Consider the following 15163-nt stretch of genomic DNA (forward strand, 5'->3'; position numbering starts at 1 on the left):
CGACGTAAAAAAAAGTTTGAAATCTCCTCCTTGATTGATATGGTTGATCAACTTTTTTGGTCTCGAATTCGAATTCGAACGGCACGGTAGCAAAGTTTTGTTAGGGTCAATAGGACCCATATAGTGCAAGTAAAACTTTTTGTGAGTAACCTTATGTAAAAAAACTGGACAAGACACGTTCAAACAGACGGACTTTAGACAGAGTAACATACGTGTACTGATGTATACGTATGTTACTTTGTCTAAAGTTAAAATACTATAGTGCCGTGAAAAAGAGGACTTTTGCGTAGGGTCCGAAATATATTATTGTACTCGACGAGACAAGCACGCAAAACTCTCGCGAAAGAAGGCGCGAACGCACAACACGAAATAACCAGGCACACTTTTATAAAAAAGACCACTGACTTTAATTAGATCACTATGTACAATTAATTCGTAGCGGAATTATTTAAAAATATCGCTTGACAGCTCCGCGTCTCGAAACGAAACAAAAGCCGGCCGCGCTTCTTCTGTTTGATTAATAAATCTTCCTTCGACCAGTTTCTCAAGCTCGGCCGAACGAGCACAACACTTCCCTTCTTTTTAAAAGTTGTCGTCCCGACAATCATTTTCTCTTAAATGTCATCAAACTTTTTGTCGTCTCCAGGACTCATCTGAGTGTTACTGCTCATAAGATTCTGATCCACTTTTCCTCGAATCCAAACGACAATTCTAGAATTTTTGCTTATTGAAGAAATCTTTCTCTCTCGAAGAATAGCCTCTTCAGAGAAATCTTCTCCAAAGAATTGACTCTTGAGGAATCTTCTTTCTTCAAAAACTTTGAGCAAGGTGGGGGTATCTACCGTGGGGGTATCTACCGTGGACCCAACGCCTCGAAAGACTCACCAAGCTCCTGCCTTGACATTTGCCCTTAGTCTTACGGGGAAAACCACGGCTCAAAAACCCGGGGCGAGGCAGTCTTCTTTAAAAGAAGTACTATAGCGATCCTTCATACGAAGAACATCATTTCAAAAGATCCTTAGAACTGAAACGAAAAACAAAATCCGACGAGTATTTAATTTTAAATAACAAAACCTTGCAAGGAAAAACTTTAAAATCAATAATTGTTTTCCTCTATATCTTAAACAAAATTCTGAGATAAAATTTTCCTGCGAAAGACTCAAATCTGACGACTTTCTGCTCTACCCTGTGCTTTTGCCTCAGGTTACCAAGCACCGTCCTCTACAATTTAGAAGAAAAAGAATCGAAATTCACTCTTAGCTCCTGAGAAAAGAACAATCTTTAGAACTTATCTCCCAAGGCGAGGATTTCTAGGAAAGCTCGACGACTTCCTGCTCTACCCCGGGCTCCTACCATGAGTTACCGAGCGTCGCCAGCGTCACTCCTAAACCAACACCTTTCTGGGAGAATAAGAAATCTTAGACTCTTCCGCTCCATTCCCAGCTTTTGCCACGGGTAACCGAGCATTGTCCTCCGCGATTCAGACCAAAATAACGCCCGACTGCTCTACCCTGGGCTCCTGCCACAGGTTACGGAGCGTCGTCTTAAGCAATACCTAACAAAAATGACAATTTTCTGCTTTTACCCGGGCCTCTACTTTGGAAAACTGAACACAGTTCGTTGCGAATCCATTCCCTTGTGCTAACCCAAGAAATTCTAAAAAAAAAAAGAATAAAAGCTCATTCTTAGTTTCCGAAGTAAGAACGATTCTCCGAACCCGTCTTCCAAGGCGTGGATTTTCAGGGAAGCACAACTTCCTGCTCTTTTTTTTTTTTTTATAACAGAGAGGAAATGCGTTACCGCATACCCCAGGCCCCGGGGGAGGCCTGGTGGTTATATGGGGCTCTTCCCCGCCGACGCAACGTGTCGGCGGGGACATACCCACTGAAACCTCTCCGGGTGTCCTGCCCTGGTCCATGACTGGGGGGCTCCGGGAACGCGTGCAGCATACTTCCGGAGCCCCCCGGACTTCCGGAGCCCCCCGGACAACTTCCTGCTCTAGCCCGGGCTCCTGCCACGGGTTACCGAGCGTGTCATTCCCAATCCAATGCTCTCCAGGAAAAAAAAGAAACGAGAGAACGTCTCTCTCTCCCCCTGAGACGAAATTTTAATTTCGAAAAGAAGAAATTCTAAACCTAAAACCGTAACTCTTTCCCACATCTTCTATTTTAAATTACAAAACCTAAACTGAAACATTCCCTACTTCTTTATTTTCCCCTTTCTGAGAAAAACTGTTTTCTTGAATAGTTTTAATTGCTTTCGTCCTCTTAATTGCAGAATGCAAGGAAGTAATTCCCTCAAGTTGGAGAGTGCATCTCAAAAATCCGAGACTGCCATAATAAATTGAGCACAAGCAATCTTGTCGCACACTTCCTGAGAACACTTCGGATAAGCTAAACGCGCAAGTCGTTCTAATTCCGCTCCAAACAAAGACAAATCTTCTCTAGATTTTTGTCTACGAATCGTGAACTGAGTGTAAAACGTTTGAGACAAATGACCTTCTCCAAAACGTAATTCGAGCTTTGATTTAATTTCTCCATAACTTGAATTTTCTAATTCTGTTATTCCGTCTAGAACTGAACGCGCTTTTCCCCGCAAACTCAAAGCTAACGCGACCGCCTTCGTAGAATCTTCCCAGTTACTCGCCTGCACAATCAATTCAAATTGTGTAAAATATTTGCCCAGCGGAACACTCCCGTCAAAAATGTCTGGCTTTAATTTAAAATTGACGCCCTCGTTTCCGGAATTCTGAGGAATCTCCGCGGTTGGAGGATAAACAGAAGAAGGTAACGACTGTCCTGAAAAATGTTGTAGCCGCTCCTTTAAACGCTGAAGTCTCTCGTTGCGCTCCTGGAGCAGTACCTGCATTTCCTCCTCACGTTGCCGCTGCTTTTGTCTCTCAGCACGAAGCTGACGCAATTTCACAGCGACCGCCCGAAGAGAATTTGCTTTGCTGGAGAGTCGAGGTTTGGCAGGTGTACGGAGACGCATTCTTTTACGAAGAGGACGTTCCTCCGCTCTCGCAGGAGTCGCTGCTGTTAAATCTTCTGAGATGTCCATTTCGTGGTCCGAAATTGGATAAGCCCCCAAAATGTTGTACTCGACGAGACGAGCACGCAAAATTCTCGCGAAGGGAGGCGCGAACGCACAACACAAAATAACCAGGCACTCTTTTATAAAAAAGAGTGACTTTAATTAGATCACTATGTACAATTAATTTGTAGCGGAATTATTTTAAAATATCGCTTGATATCTCCGCGTCCCGAAACAGAACAAAAACCGCGCTTCTTCTGTCTGATCGATAGATCTTCCTTCGGCCAGCTTCTCAAGCTTGGCCGAACGAGTACAACAATATTATTAAACACATCAATTTTCAACTTTAGACACCTTAAGTTAATCAAAAAGATTTCATATTTGTCTTGTTACATAAGTATATTTTTTAATAAAAATGGCAGTGACATAATTTTTTTTAAAAGTATGATTCTTTAGCTTTAAAACGCTGTATTGTAAAGTTCTTAAAAGTTTTTTGTTACAAATATGTGATTTTTTTTTAAGTGGATTGTTAGATGGGTATTGGGGATGGACGGGAAGACGTCGGGGCATTTAGTAAAAGAAGAAATTCGGAGAGAGAAGATGAGAAGGAGAGCAGAGAGGAGGGCTTGAGGGTTTGAAGAGAAACTGGAAAGAGAGAGTGGAAGCTTGTTAGCAAGGATGTGTTTGGAAAAGATAAAGGATGGCAAGCAGAAAAGAGGAGTGAAAATGGGAGAGGAAGAAGAACAGTTTTTTAGGGAGAGGGGAGTGGAAGCGTTGGACTGAGAGAGAAAAAGGAGGGTAGAAGGAGTAGATTTTAGGGTAGAGTAGGTGGAAGTGGTTAGAGATAGAGGCTGGGAAACAAAATGTTAGAAGGAAGATATTGGGAAGAGGAGGATAGAAAGTTGTACAAGTTATGTGAGAGCCATTTGGAACACGTGTGAGAGGGATGCAGAGCATGGAAAGAGAGAGGAGAGGAGACATGGCAAGAGGCGTGCGGGAGAATTTTAGGAGAGGAGGTAAAAAGGGAGGGATGGTTGAGAGAGATGAAGGAGGAGAGAAATAAAGTGAGAAGGCAGAAAGGGGAAGATTAGGCGAAGAAGAAGGAGGGTGTAAGTGGTTTGAAAGGGAGGAAGAGAGTAAGCATGAAAAGTGTGAATGTAAAGAAAAGAATTAGTCAGAAGGGGGGAAAAAGCAAAAAATTATAAACGGAAGCGGAAATTCCTAAGGTAGCGGTAGTGAGAAAGAGAGAGAGAGAGAGAGAGAGAGAGAGTGCCATTAAATTATAAGCGAGCGAAGCAAGAGTGGCAACGGGATAGGTAGGGTATGCGAGCAAGGCGGTATTTAGTGTAAGAATAGACTAACAACGAGATGCTACGAATTGTAAAACACAAAATCGGATGAGACTCAGTTTATTTGAAAGGGGGGATCGAAGGTATAAAAAAATGTCAGAGCTTTTGAGTGCCTGTGTTTCAAAGAAATTTGCATGTGAAGATTGGCATTCGCCGCGCGATGCGTTAAGTACTATTGCACGGTAGGTTAAAGCGTGGAGCGCTGTGGTTGAGGAAACTAGGTGCGCGCCTTCCTTGGCGGCCGCGTGTGTTCGAAACTTTGCAGTAACAATTTTTTTTTAAATAATAACTACATTTATCAATTGTAATTAATTTTTATTATTCTTAGCAAGATATTAATTGTTATATATTATTGGTTATATGTAACAAAATGTAGTAATCAGGGGATCATGAAATATACTACTACTATAGTTATGTTGGTTTAAGGTATCGCGAATAGTACTGTTTTGTTCCTGCGATTGACGTGTAACGTGTTGACATCTGATTTATAATATTTGTAATAATTTTATAAATCTACAGATTTTTGTATTTTTATTACTTACATTTTACGTAGACCGAATATTATAATCAGATGTCAATATGTTACATGTCAATCGCCAAAACGGCAGTCAAAAGTTAGCCACACTGCAAAGGCAAAACTGAAAGTACTATTCGCCTACAAAACTTTAAACCAACATAACTTGTATAATTTGTAAAATAATTTTGATATATTATATACCATTGTACTTGTTAGAAAGAACGTGCGCGCGCTACAACTTTTATCATATAGAAATATTCACTATACCATAAAAAAGTTACGCATATCTCTCCGTTCTTTAACAAAGATAATTTTTTTAAGTAACCATTGTGCTCACAATGAAGTTTAGCTCAGGCCATTTAATTTGATATTACATTTATTGGGTATATCTCTGTTAGTTTACGAGATAAAAGGAGGTGGCCACTTATACGGGGACACCCTGTATACAACATTAAATAAGAGATCTTTTTATTTATACACAACCCCACGTACACTCATTTACGCAGCCAAACATCCAATTATCTAATTAAAATTTCAGCAAGTATAACTCGTAAAATCTTTCCAAATATTACAAAAAAAGAAATTTGTTGTTAATAATAATGGGCATATCATCCATACTTATACCAACTGGTGACATTGGCCAAAAATAATCTTAAAAAACCAAGTAAATTGCGCAGTTTCTAAACTGGCAGACGTAACATTTTTATACATAGTTGTAATCCCGCTTTGCGCACGGGCGATGTTCTATTGGAGACGAGAGCGCGAGGAATCGCAGGGAGAGAATTAATTAGAATATGATGTTAAGAGTAAAATATGTACACTATTTATTGAGTTGGTTGCACGAAAGATATATGCTAGGTATGATATTACCAACCGATGTCGGCGGACTTTCGATACGACCGTGTGTCCCGCCAGGCGGGCGAGTTTAACTTGATACCGGTCTCGCGACTAAGAGAGCCCTGTTAGCCTCTTTAAAACCTAAATCACATTAGCAATTGCCGCTTGTGATTGATTGGCGATTACTTTTCAACCCATCAGAGCGAAGCAGTCGCCAATTAAGATTAATGATTGCCGTTTAGAAAATGCTTGGTAAAAGTTCTATATTAAGGGAGCAGCCTCTGACGACCTTGACCTTGATATATGTTATCAATGGAAAGGTATTGAGTGACATACAAAAGGTTTTAAGTAATGCTTTTTTTATTAAAAAAATATCAGAGAAAGAAAAAATAGTTTTTCTTAATGATTTCAGTAAATATTTATTTTACGAAAAAATGTGTCAAACAAAAAATGAAGCTAGTAATAAGCTCTATAAAAAAGGTCATATACATATTTTACCCAACTTCAATGCTTTAGTCGTTATAGTAGAAAACGTGTTTTAAAATAATTTTTTATTTTTATTAGTTTTGCGTAAAAAGTAGATGTTTGAGCGGGGGAGGGGCTCTGCTCCTCCCCCGCATCCCTCACCGTATTTTTTCTAACCTAACCCAACCTACTTCAGTCAGTTCACTAATGACGGGATGGGTGCGGGAGAGGGTAGGCCATAATTTCAAATTTAATATCGCAACATCAATTAGATATCCTTGGCCAAATTACAACTAAAATAGGGTTAGGTTGGGTTAGAAAAAATACTGGGAAAGGGTGCAGGAGGAGGGGCAGAGCCCCTCCCCCGCATCCCTCCCCGTATTTTTTCTAACCTAACCTAATCTACTTCAATCAGTTCACTAATGATGGATGCGAGAGGGGGTAGGCCATAATTTCAAATCTAACATCGCAACGTCAATTAGATATCCTTGGCCAAATTACAACTAAAATAGGGTTAGGTTGGGTTAGGAAAAATACGGGGAAGAGGATGCAGGAGGAGGGGGGGGGCGGAGCCCCTCCCCCGGTCACGCGTTCTCTGTATAGGTTTTTGACGCAAAACAGTTTTTCTACAATAACGACTAAAATATTAAAATTAGGTAAAATATGTATATGACTTTTTTTATAGAGCTTATTATCAGCTTCATTTTTTGTTTGGCACATTTTTTCGTAAAATGAATATTTTCTAAAATAAGTAAGAAAAACTGTTTTCTTTTTCTGTAATGATATTTTTTCAATAAAAAGTGAGCATTACTTAAAACCTTTTGTATATCACTCAGTACTTTTTTATTGATACCATATGTCAAGGTCAAGGTCAGAGGCTGCTCCCCTAATGTGAACTTTTACCAAATGCTTTATTTTATAATTGTCAATTGCAATTAGCAACCAATCGTAGCCAATGAAATAATCACGTGATTAAATTGCAACATTTCACTGGCTACGATTGGTTACTGATTGCGATTGACGATTATAAAATAGAGCGTTTTCTAAACGGCACATATTGTTCCAAACAAGTGTTTTCGAGTAGATCGAGAAGTTTAAAAGTGACCGGACAATTGTGACGCAAGAACAGGGAGCAGGGCGTCTCTCCATCGATTTACGAAAAGATATCCGGGACAATGTACTGTCTCCGTATTGTGCTAAAAATCTATGATGAATTTCAGACACTTTAACTCCTACTGACCAAAGAAATCATATCACTGCCTTTTGTTCGTCTTTCGTGCAAACTGCTAACGGAACGGACATGTTTGCGCTGCCACTGCCGGCTCAACACTGTTGCAATCAAGGTCGAGTAAGGCACACATCACCACAGTAGTACCAATTGTAAGCATGCATTTGCAAAAGGCGGTACAACAAAGTGTTTTATTACAAAAGTCCGGATAATTTTTGACTCACCTTTGTATATAAGATGTAGTAACTGATTTATGAAGATAATATAAAAGTTAATCGGCGCAGTAACAGACATAATAATGGTTGGTATTAACGACGGAACGAAAATAACATAAGAACATGGAGAATTGACAAAAAATAGGCGATCAGAATATAAGACAACAAACGCGGAAACTATTTACACTCGGTGCTTTAAATGCCGGATAAACATGCAGATGTATTTACAAGGCCGTACCGCGATTGCACTAGTGCGTGTGTACTCGGCGAGTCGCGGTAGTCGGCGATAGCTGAGCGATGTTTATGATCGCCGTGAGCTTCGTGGCTGGACGAAAGCGCGGACGCGGCGGTACGGCGTCGCGGAAACCAAGCTTGGTTACTTCTCGCGAAGCGCGACGCGTGGTATTTAATACCGCGTCTTCTCCGGCGGGTGGCAACGCTCCAAGAGCACTTGGTAGAGGCGTAAAATCCCCGCATCTTTTGTCGCGGATCATTGCCGAAAACTGGATTTGTCAAGCAGTCAAGAGTGCTTGACCGAGTTCAAGATCGCTTGTGCCCGGGATATTCGACAGAAATCGGTATCGGAGTGTTCGTATGCGAAGAGATTTTTGCGGAAACCAAGTTCCGTTCGAACTTTCTTGGACAGAAGGCTGAGACAGAAGAGAGCCACGAGATGCGATCTCCTATGGCTTATATACACAAGCTCGATAATCAGCAGATGCTTGGAGAACGGTCGGAAGCTCAGCGGAGCCAGCATCCCCGCCACTCGAGGTCAAGTACGGATTAACGACGAGTTCTCGAATATTTGAGATTGGCGAAGACTGCGTGCGCGCCTAGATTGCTGTCGCAAGGATGCTTTGTTTCAAACCCGCGTGGACTTAGACAATATTATTGGCGCGATGCGTCTTGTTGCTGCTATCTGGTGGATGTTCGGCCGGACAGGATAGGATGATGGACAGTCCAGGGAGTGGTAGCAGGGCCGTTTGTTACATAATTATCATATAATTTATTACAATGTACCAGTTTTTAAGTTCACTAATAAAAGCTTTTTGTAATGTTACGTCCGGCCTTAAGAGAGAGATTCTAACAATAAGCTAGATTTAGGAAAGAGGTGGGAAGACGCAACACTGAGCTCGTGCACGCGTATTATGGGGCGTAGCACGAGAAGAACGCGTAGACATTTCAGGTCATGTGTCAGTGGTTTATTAGGATCCAATGACAGATGTCCAGCCCGTCGTTCGCGCTTCTCGGTCCTGTTTCGGGGCAACGTATTTAAACGCTCTCCCCAGGATCGGACCACGTGCTTAAATCTGTTAAGAGCTAAGGATAGTGGTGGGGTTTATGGTTGAGAAATCAATTTACATTATTCAAATTAGGAAAAAAAAATTTTGTTTAATGAGAAAAAAAAACGTTTTATACAATTAAATTTTATACACGAAGGTTTATTTTAAACATTATAAAAAGTGTTCATAAAAAAGATTTTATAGTTAACTAACATGTCCCCAAATTATAATAACAAAACTTGAGTTACTTAGTATTAAACGTTAACATATATATGTGTATTAGTGTGTATATTTATGTATGTATTCCTAGTATATAATTCATCGTATATTCATGATATATAATAATTTCTTTGAGAGCAGAAAATCCTGATGATTATGATTTTATTTGCAACTACACATAATTGTGTTGTTGCGGATGTACGTGTGTGCGTGCGTCATAGTTCCTCTATCTTTACAGTAGGTAGGAGGAACACGGAGTGGAATTTGATGACGGAAACTAGATAAGAGTCCGGATGTCCAGGATAAAAGAATGATATAGCCGCGCTCTGTGGAGTCCGAGCGACTGCGTCTCTTAGTAATTCAAGGTCTACAGGACCGGGACCAATACGGAAAACATGGGGATGGAGAGGGACTCATACGTCGGAAAAGTAAAAAATTCCGGGATTACTTGTTCGATCGTAAAAATAGACATGAGAGGAAGGAGGAGGTGGGGAAATCTCTTCGAAATTATGTAAGAAGGAGGAAGGGGGAAAAGGGAAAGCGGGGATTTCTTTAGGTTCTGGAGAATACGTTTCCTTGCACTCTTGAGGAGGTGCTAAGGAATAAGGAGAGGAGATGCGTGGAGAAAACTCTTCGCACTCAGAGAAGTGCCGAAAAATGCAAGAAAGAAAAGGGAATAGAATATCCTTCGCACACTCGTGGAGGTGCCGAAAAATTGAACAAAGAAGTGGAAGCGATGTATTCTCCGCACTCTCGTAGAGGTGCTGGAAAAGAAGGGAACGAGATTTCTTTTTGGCGTTGGGGAGGGAGAAGCGCGGCAAGAAAACGCGGGAGGAACCCGAGTGAGAAACATTAAGCTGTGGAGGAGTTAGGCGGCAGAGGTGATTGTAGTACTCTTCGGCAATAACCGAATAAGGAGAGTACGGGGGTGAGTTCTCTGGATTAAATTCTCGATGGGGGACCGGGGAATAAGAAATAGTTGAGACCGATTCAGGGGAAAATCAGGGGTTACTTTATATGAAAATAATGAGAAATTTGAGGGGCCTGGAAAACCGGGTTGAGGAACCTGAGGGGCCTCAGGCTCCTCGGGAATAGGAGATGAAAGGGGTTGGTGAGGAACTGGCTCAATTTCAAGTTGGCTGCGGCCTATTCCCTGTAGGAATTCGTCGTAGGCTTCGTCAAGGAAACAGCACGCTCTTCTTTCTTTTCGGAGACGTTTTGTGCCCCGGCGAGTTTATTTTTGGCGTGGGTTATCGTTTTCCACTAAGAGTTAATTTGAATAAATAAAAAAAATAAAACAAAAGATAGAGGAATGGGGGGGGGAGAAGAGAAACAAATTTGTCAGCGACTTACTGGTTGTTGGTAGTGTGATAATTGTGAGTAAGATAGCCCTCGGAGATCTCTGGTTGGTGGAGTGCTCCAGAGAGGGACGTCGTCTTGGATCGTGGAGTAGCCAGGCGTGGGGAATACCTTCACGAACCAACATCGAACGGTTAGTCGACGCAGAACACACTGGATGGTTAATCGGGCCAACTCGAGCAAAACACTTCGCAACCAAACGTTCACGAGGTGATGGTACAACTACAATTGCGGCGTCACAGACTCGAACAGTAAACTGTCACGGACTGTGCGACCGATAGAATAAAATTGAATTCTCTGCTCCGGAGCTCTGGCTTATATACCAATTTTGGTCCATAATTCTTACATTTTTTAAGGGCCGGGTACTTTATTTTTTTGTTAAGTGTGCCCACGCACTCCCATAATCTTGGTTCTCAGAGTCCCATTACCTCTAATGTTTGCCAAAGAGACCCGCTTCCGCATAATGCCGCAGAGCGCTATATCTTAGAGCAATCTCGTAAATGGATTTTATTTTCATTTAGATAATGTAGGCGACTCTTAGAGGATCGCCAATTTGACACTTTTGACAAGTTTATTGTACCATATGCACTGATTCTTAGCGGGAGAGTAGCGGTCGTAAGAATTCCAATTTCTGAGATCATATTTTTAGCGTCCGCAGATGTTGCCCACTTGAGTTCGATCTTACGTTGGCCCCTATTCTTTCAAGAGGCCTCACGTTTCAATCTTAACGTCTAGCTAATGTAGGCGACCTTTAGAAGATCACTTGTTTGGTAAGGGTTGGCATGTTTATAGGCGCCATGTACATAGATTTTTGGTGCAGAGAGAGAGTCGCAGTCGGAGGATTCGGTGTCCTGGCCTTTCCTATCTCCGGCGCTTGCTTACACAGCCCATCTGTCTCTGGTGTCAAAAGCGTTGCGCTCTCAAGACCCCTAACATTTTAATTTAATATCCATTTGACTAGTTGACTTGACTTGTCGGCGAACCTCGGAGATAATTTTAAATACTTTATTATGCCAAGCGCATAATAAAGTATTTAAAATTATCTCCACCAATTTTTATAATTATGGCAAGTTTGCAGGTGTTTTTTGATTGCCCCTTCTCTTTCTCTTAAGTGCTTTCTGGTCATCCCTGCACGTGCGTCAAGCAACGATGTATCTGCTCTCGAAAGAAAAGAATCGTTACTTTGCAGAACGTAACAGTAGCAAGAAACGCGTTTTAAAATTGTAACCGTAACTAATTTATTCCGGTTTTATAGTTTATTATATTGTATGAGGTTTCTCAAATGTATCATTTTTTGGAATAAATCCGCTCGTTAAAGACCTCATTATTTATCTTTATTGTTGTTTACTCGCATGAGCTTGACTTTATTTAGAGTACTTAAGATATCCATAGTTTCGATCTTGTTTTATGGATTACAATGGATTGATGTGGCCCGTGAAATCTTTTTGGATTGACAGCATAAAAATTCCATCGTTTCAGTTTCATTTCACAGATTAAATTGGATTCAAAAAATTCTTAAACTTTACTTGGTTTGAAACAAATGCAAAAAAGATTCAAGAATTGGGAGATTCAACGAAAAGATCATACAAATCAATTTCTATCTATTTCAATCCTTTTTCGTTTACTGGCTACATATCACGTTATGATGTTATATTGAGCATAATATATAACAAGCTATTTTATCTTTGTAGGGTTTAATTTTTAGAAAAGAGGGCAAGATTCAAGATTCCTTGGATTGCTTTCAGACAGCATACAATGTCAATTCGACAAATATTGATAATGTTAAACAGATAGCAAAATCATTGTAAGTAATATTGACCGAAAAAAAAATTGATCAGAACCATTAAGAGGATGCTAAAGTAACAAAAGAACTTCCTCGGCGTTGGTAGTGCAGATTATTTTTTAAGAAAGACCAGGCTATCGCTCTTTGTCCAAATGCATAGATCTGTCTTTGTTCTTCGATTATTTTGCCATCTGCGAAAAGACCTATAAACTACTGTTGAACACCAATACTGCTTTGTTTGACAGTACAGTTTTGCTGAGCAAAATATGCATGCGATATAAGCATATTAGCATTTCTTTTTTGTTAGGTGTTCAGTCGTAATTTTACACGGTCAGTGTTATTTGTACGTGTTTTCTGAAGAGTGCTCTACTATCATTTTGTACTTACGAGCTACATAATTTCTGTATTAAGATAAAGTTAACCTTAGGTGACGACTATACGAGTGAACTTTAAATGATTTATTCACTTGTTGTTCCATTCTTGTAAAATGTACCTGAACATCTCTTCTTTTTACGGGTATTTCAATTTTATAACAAGTTTCTTTAATTCTGTAACGCTAATTTGAAGATATTTAGAAGCTGTAAATGTCGGTAATTCGCGGTACTTTAGCATCCTCTTAACACTAATTTTTTCCATCAGAAAAAATTTGTACTTTTTGTTTTTGTTTTTTGTAATTAATATAAAATTGTATTATTTTTTCTTTGCTTTTCTTCAGTGTTTTCCTCCAGTTCTTCTTAACTTTTTTTCAGTCTTTAGTAAAGATATTTGTCCAAAAAATAACGAAGAAAACCGGGAAAAATAAGGAATTCTTTTATTTTACTAACAACCTTATTCAAATAAGACACATATACGATAATCAAGATTATTAATGTGGTTATTTTTAGATTAATCATGGGAAGTCACAAACGTGCAATAGACGCTTATATGGAAGCTGAGAAGATATCTGTTTTACCTGATTGGGAAATATATCATGGTCTCGGTAAGTTTCTTGTAACTCGTTTTACAATGCAATGTATTACTTTGTGTAGCGCATTAGTAAAGTTTCATAAAAATACGGTGCACGCACTAGAAAATATATTTTAATTCAGTGTTCTATATAAGTGAGTAACTATGCATTTTGAATACTTTGAGCACATTCTTAGATACTCGTCTATAGTACTATAATATAGAATAACACTTTCTTCTTTACTTCCTTTTATTCAACAAAATTTGTCTCTTATTTAGGCGAAGCTTACGTGAAATCGAATCAATCTCAAGAAGGCAGAAAGCATTTCAAAAGATCAACGGAATTAACCAAAAACGAATTACCGAATATCGATCTCGCGAGACTCTATCTCTCAGATGATATGATTCCAGAGGCCAGAAACGCTTATACAACAACTTTGAAGTAAATAATATTATCAGCCATGTCACAATTTTAAGAATATTATTAATAATTAAAAATTTTTATTTAACCATTAAATATTCATTAAATATGGGCAATAAAAATTGCATGTTATTAATAGGGTAGAACAGGGCTAGTTAAACTTTTTTTTAAAGCATTTATAATTTTTCACACAATTATGATAGAATAATGAGAATTACTTTAAAATCTTGCTTGTATATTTATCTCAGTAATTAAACTCTCATAAGGTTTTAATATTTTCTAAATAAGGATAAATTGACGTTGAGTATAGAGAGGCAAAGTTGCTCAATGTACCCCATCTATGGGGCATGTTGAGCTACATTAAGTTATGAGGGCTACATTAAGTTATGTTGGGCTAAATTAAGTTATGAGGATAATTATCAAATAATGTTATGTTTTATTAAAAAGAAAATAAAAGAATTGTATATTAATCACATTTTTATTACAATCTTCATCTATCTTTATAAATTATTTTTTTTTTTTAAATAAATTGTTAATAAAAATCAAAACCGTTTTAAATGTTTCATTCTTTAAAGAAAGATATAAAATTTGTATTTGCTAGCACTATATAAATGTTTTAAAAATTAAAAGAAAAGAAACTTTTTCAAGAGGAGCGGTCGCGACTCGGCCTGGTTTTTTTTATTTTATTTTATTTTTTTGAATAGACAAAACGCGAGAGAGACCGAGCCTCTTTTACACGAGTCAGCGAGTTCAAGCATAACGAGATTATTAGATCTCAGCAACGGCTGAACCGATCAAGTTCGAAAGTGTGTCAATCGACAGCTTGGGAAAAATTGCATATATAAAAGTGTTCTTATTTTTTCTTTCCGTGCCCTACGAGCGGAAATATCGCGATGCAAAGTTTCTAATCTCTTTACATTTTTCTGTAAGATACGTCTCCTTGTTCGTCGTCGTCGTCGTCGTTGTCGTCGTTGTCGTCGTTGTCGTCGTTGTCGTCGTTGTCGTCGCCTTTAGGAATTCTCCCTTTCATATTTTCAACACAATGTGGTGCTCGCTACTACCAGAGAGGAACCTGAGAGCGGCCACGTCGGCCTTTTTCTTATAACGCTAAAATTCCCGTTGCACTAACGACGCACATCCATTCTGGATACCCCCACTACATGATTTTAGCACAGACTTGAACCATTTTTATCGACAAAGTCACAAAATGGATGTAATTTTAGTACATATTCCGACCAGAATGGATGTGCGTCGTTAATGAGCCGAGAATTTTAGCGTTATAAGAAAAAAGCCGGCGTGGCCGCTCTCAGGTTCCTCTCTGCGACTACCACTAAAATATACTACTGGAACGCGCACGGATATCAAATCCTTTGTTAGGTCGTGATCCGAGAGAGAGCGTCCTAACGGGGATCTTCATCCTTTTTTAAGCTGACCGCGCACGCGTAGTGAACAGTAGTGGGGATGGTCCCATAAAAAGTACATTCGTGCTTAATCTATAAATCTACAGGG

General features: G+C 39.4%; 1 protein-coding gene across 5 annotated transcripts in view; it reads left to right on the plus strand.

Annotated features, from left to right (window-relative positions):
• LOC105197158 (Bardet-Biedl syndrome 4 protein homolog) overlaps positions 1 to 15163 on the plus strand; it is a 184678-nt gene that overhangs the window by 51317 nt on the left and 118198 nt on the right. For all 5 annotated transcript variants that reach the window (XR_005574898.1, XM_039449761.1, XM_039449762.1 and 2 more), the window contains exons 3-5: positions 12197 to 12309; positions 13173 to 13267; positions 13513 to 13675. Coding sequence is in view for 4 of the 5 variants with exons in the window: in XM_039449761.1 (XP_039305695.1) it covers positions 12197 to 12309; positions 13173 to 13267; positions 13513 to 13675 (371 nt within the window). In the remaining variant the exon portion in view is untranslated. The remainder of the gene's footprint in view (positions 1 to 12196; positions 12310 to 13172; positions 13268 to 13512; positions 13676 to 15163) is intronic.

This window comes from Solenopsis invicta, chromosome 5 (assembly GCF_016802725.1).
Source record: "Solenopsis invicta isolate M01_SB chromosome 5, UNIL_Sinv_3.0, whole genome shotgun sequence".
NCBI lineage: Eukaryota > Metazoa > Arthropoda > Insecta > Hymenoptera > Formicidae > Solenopsis > Solenopsis invicta.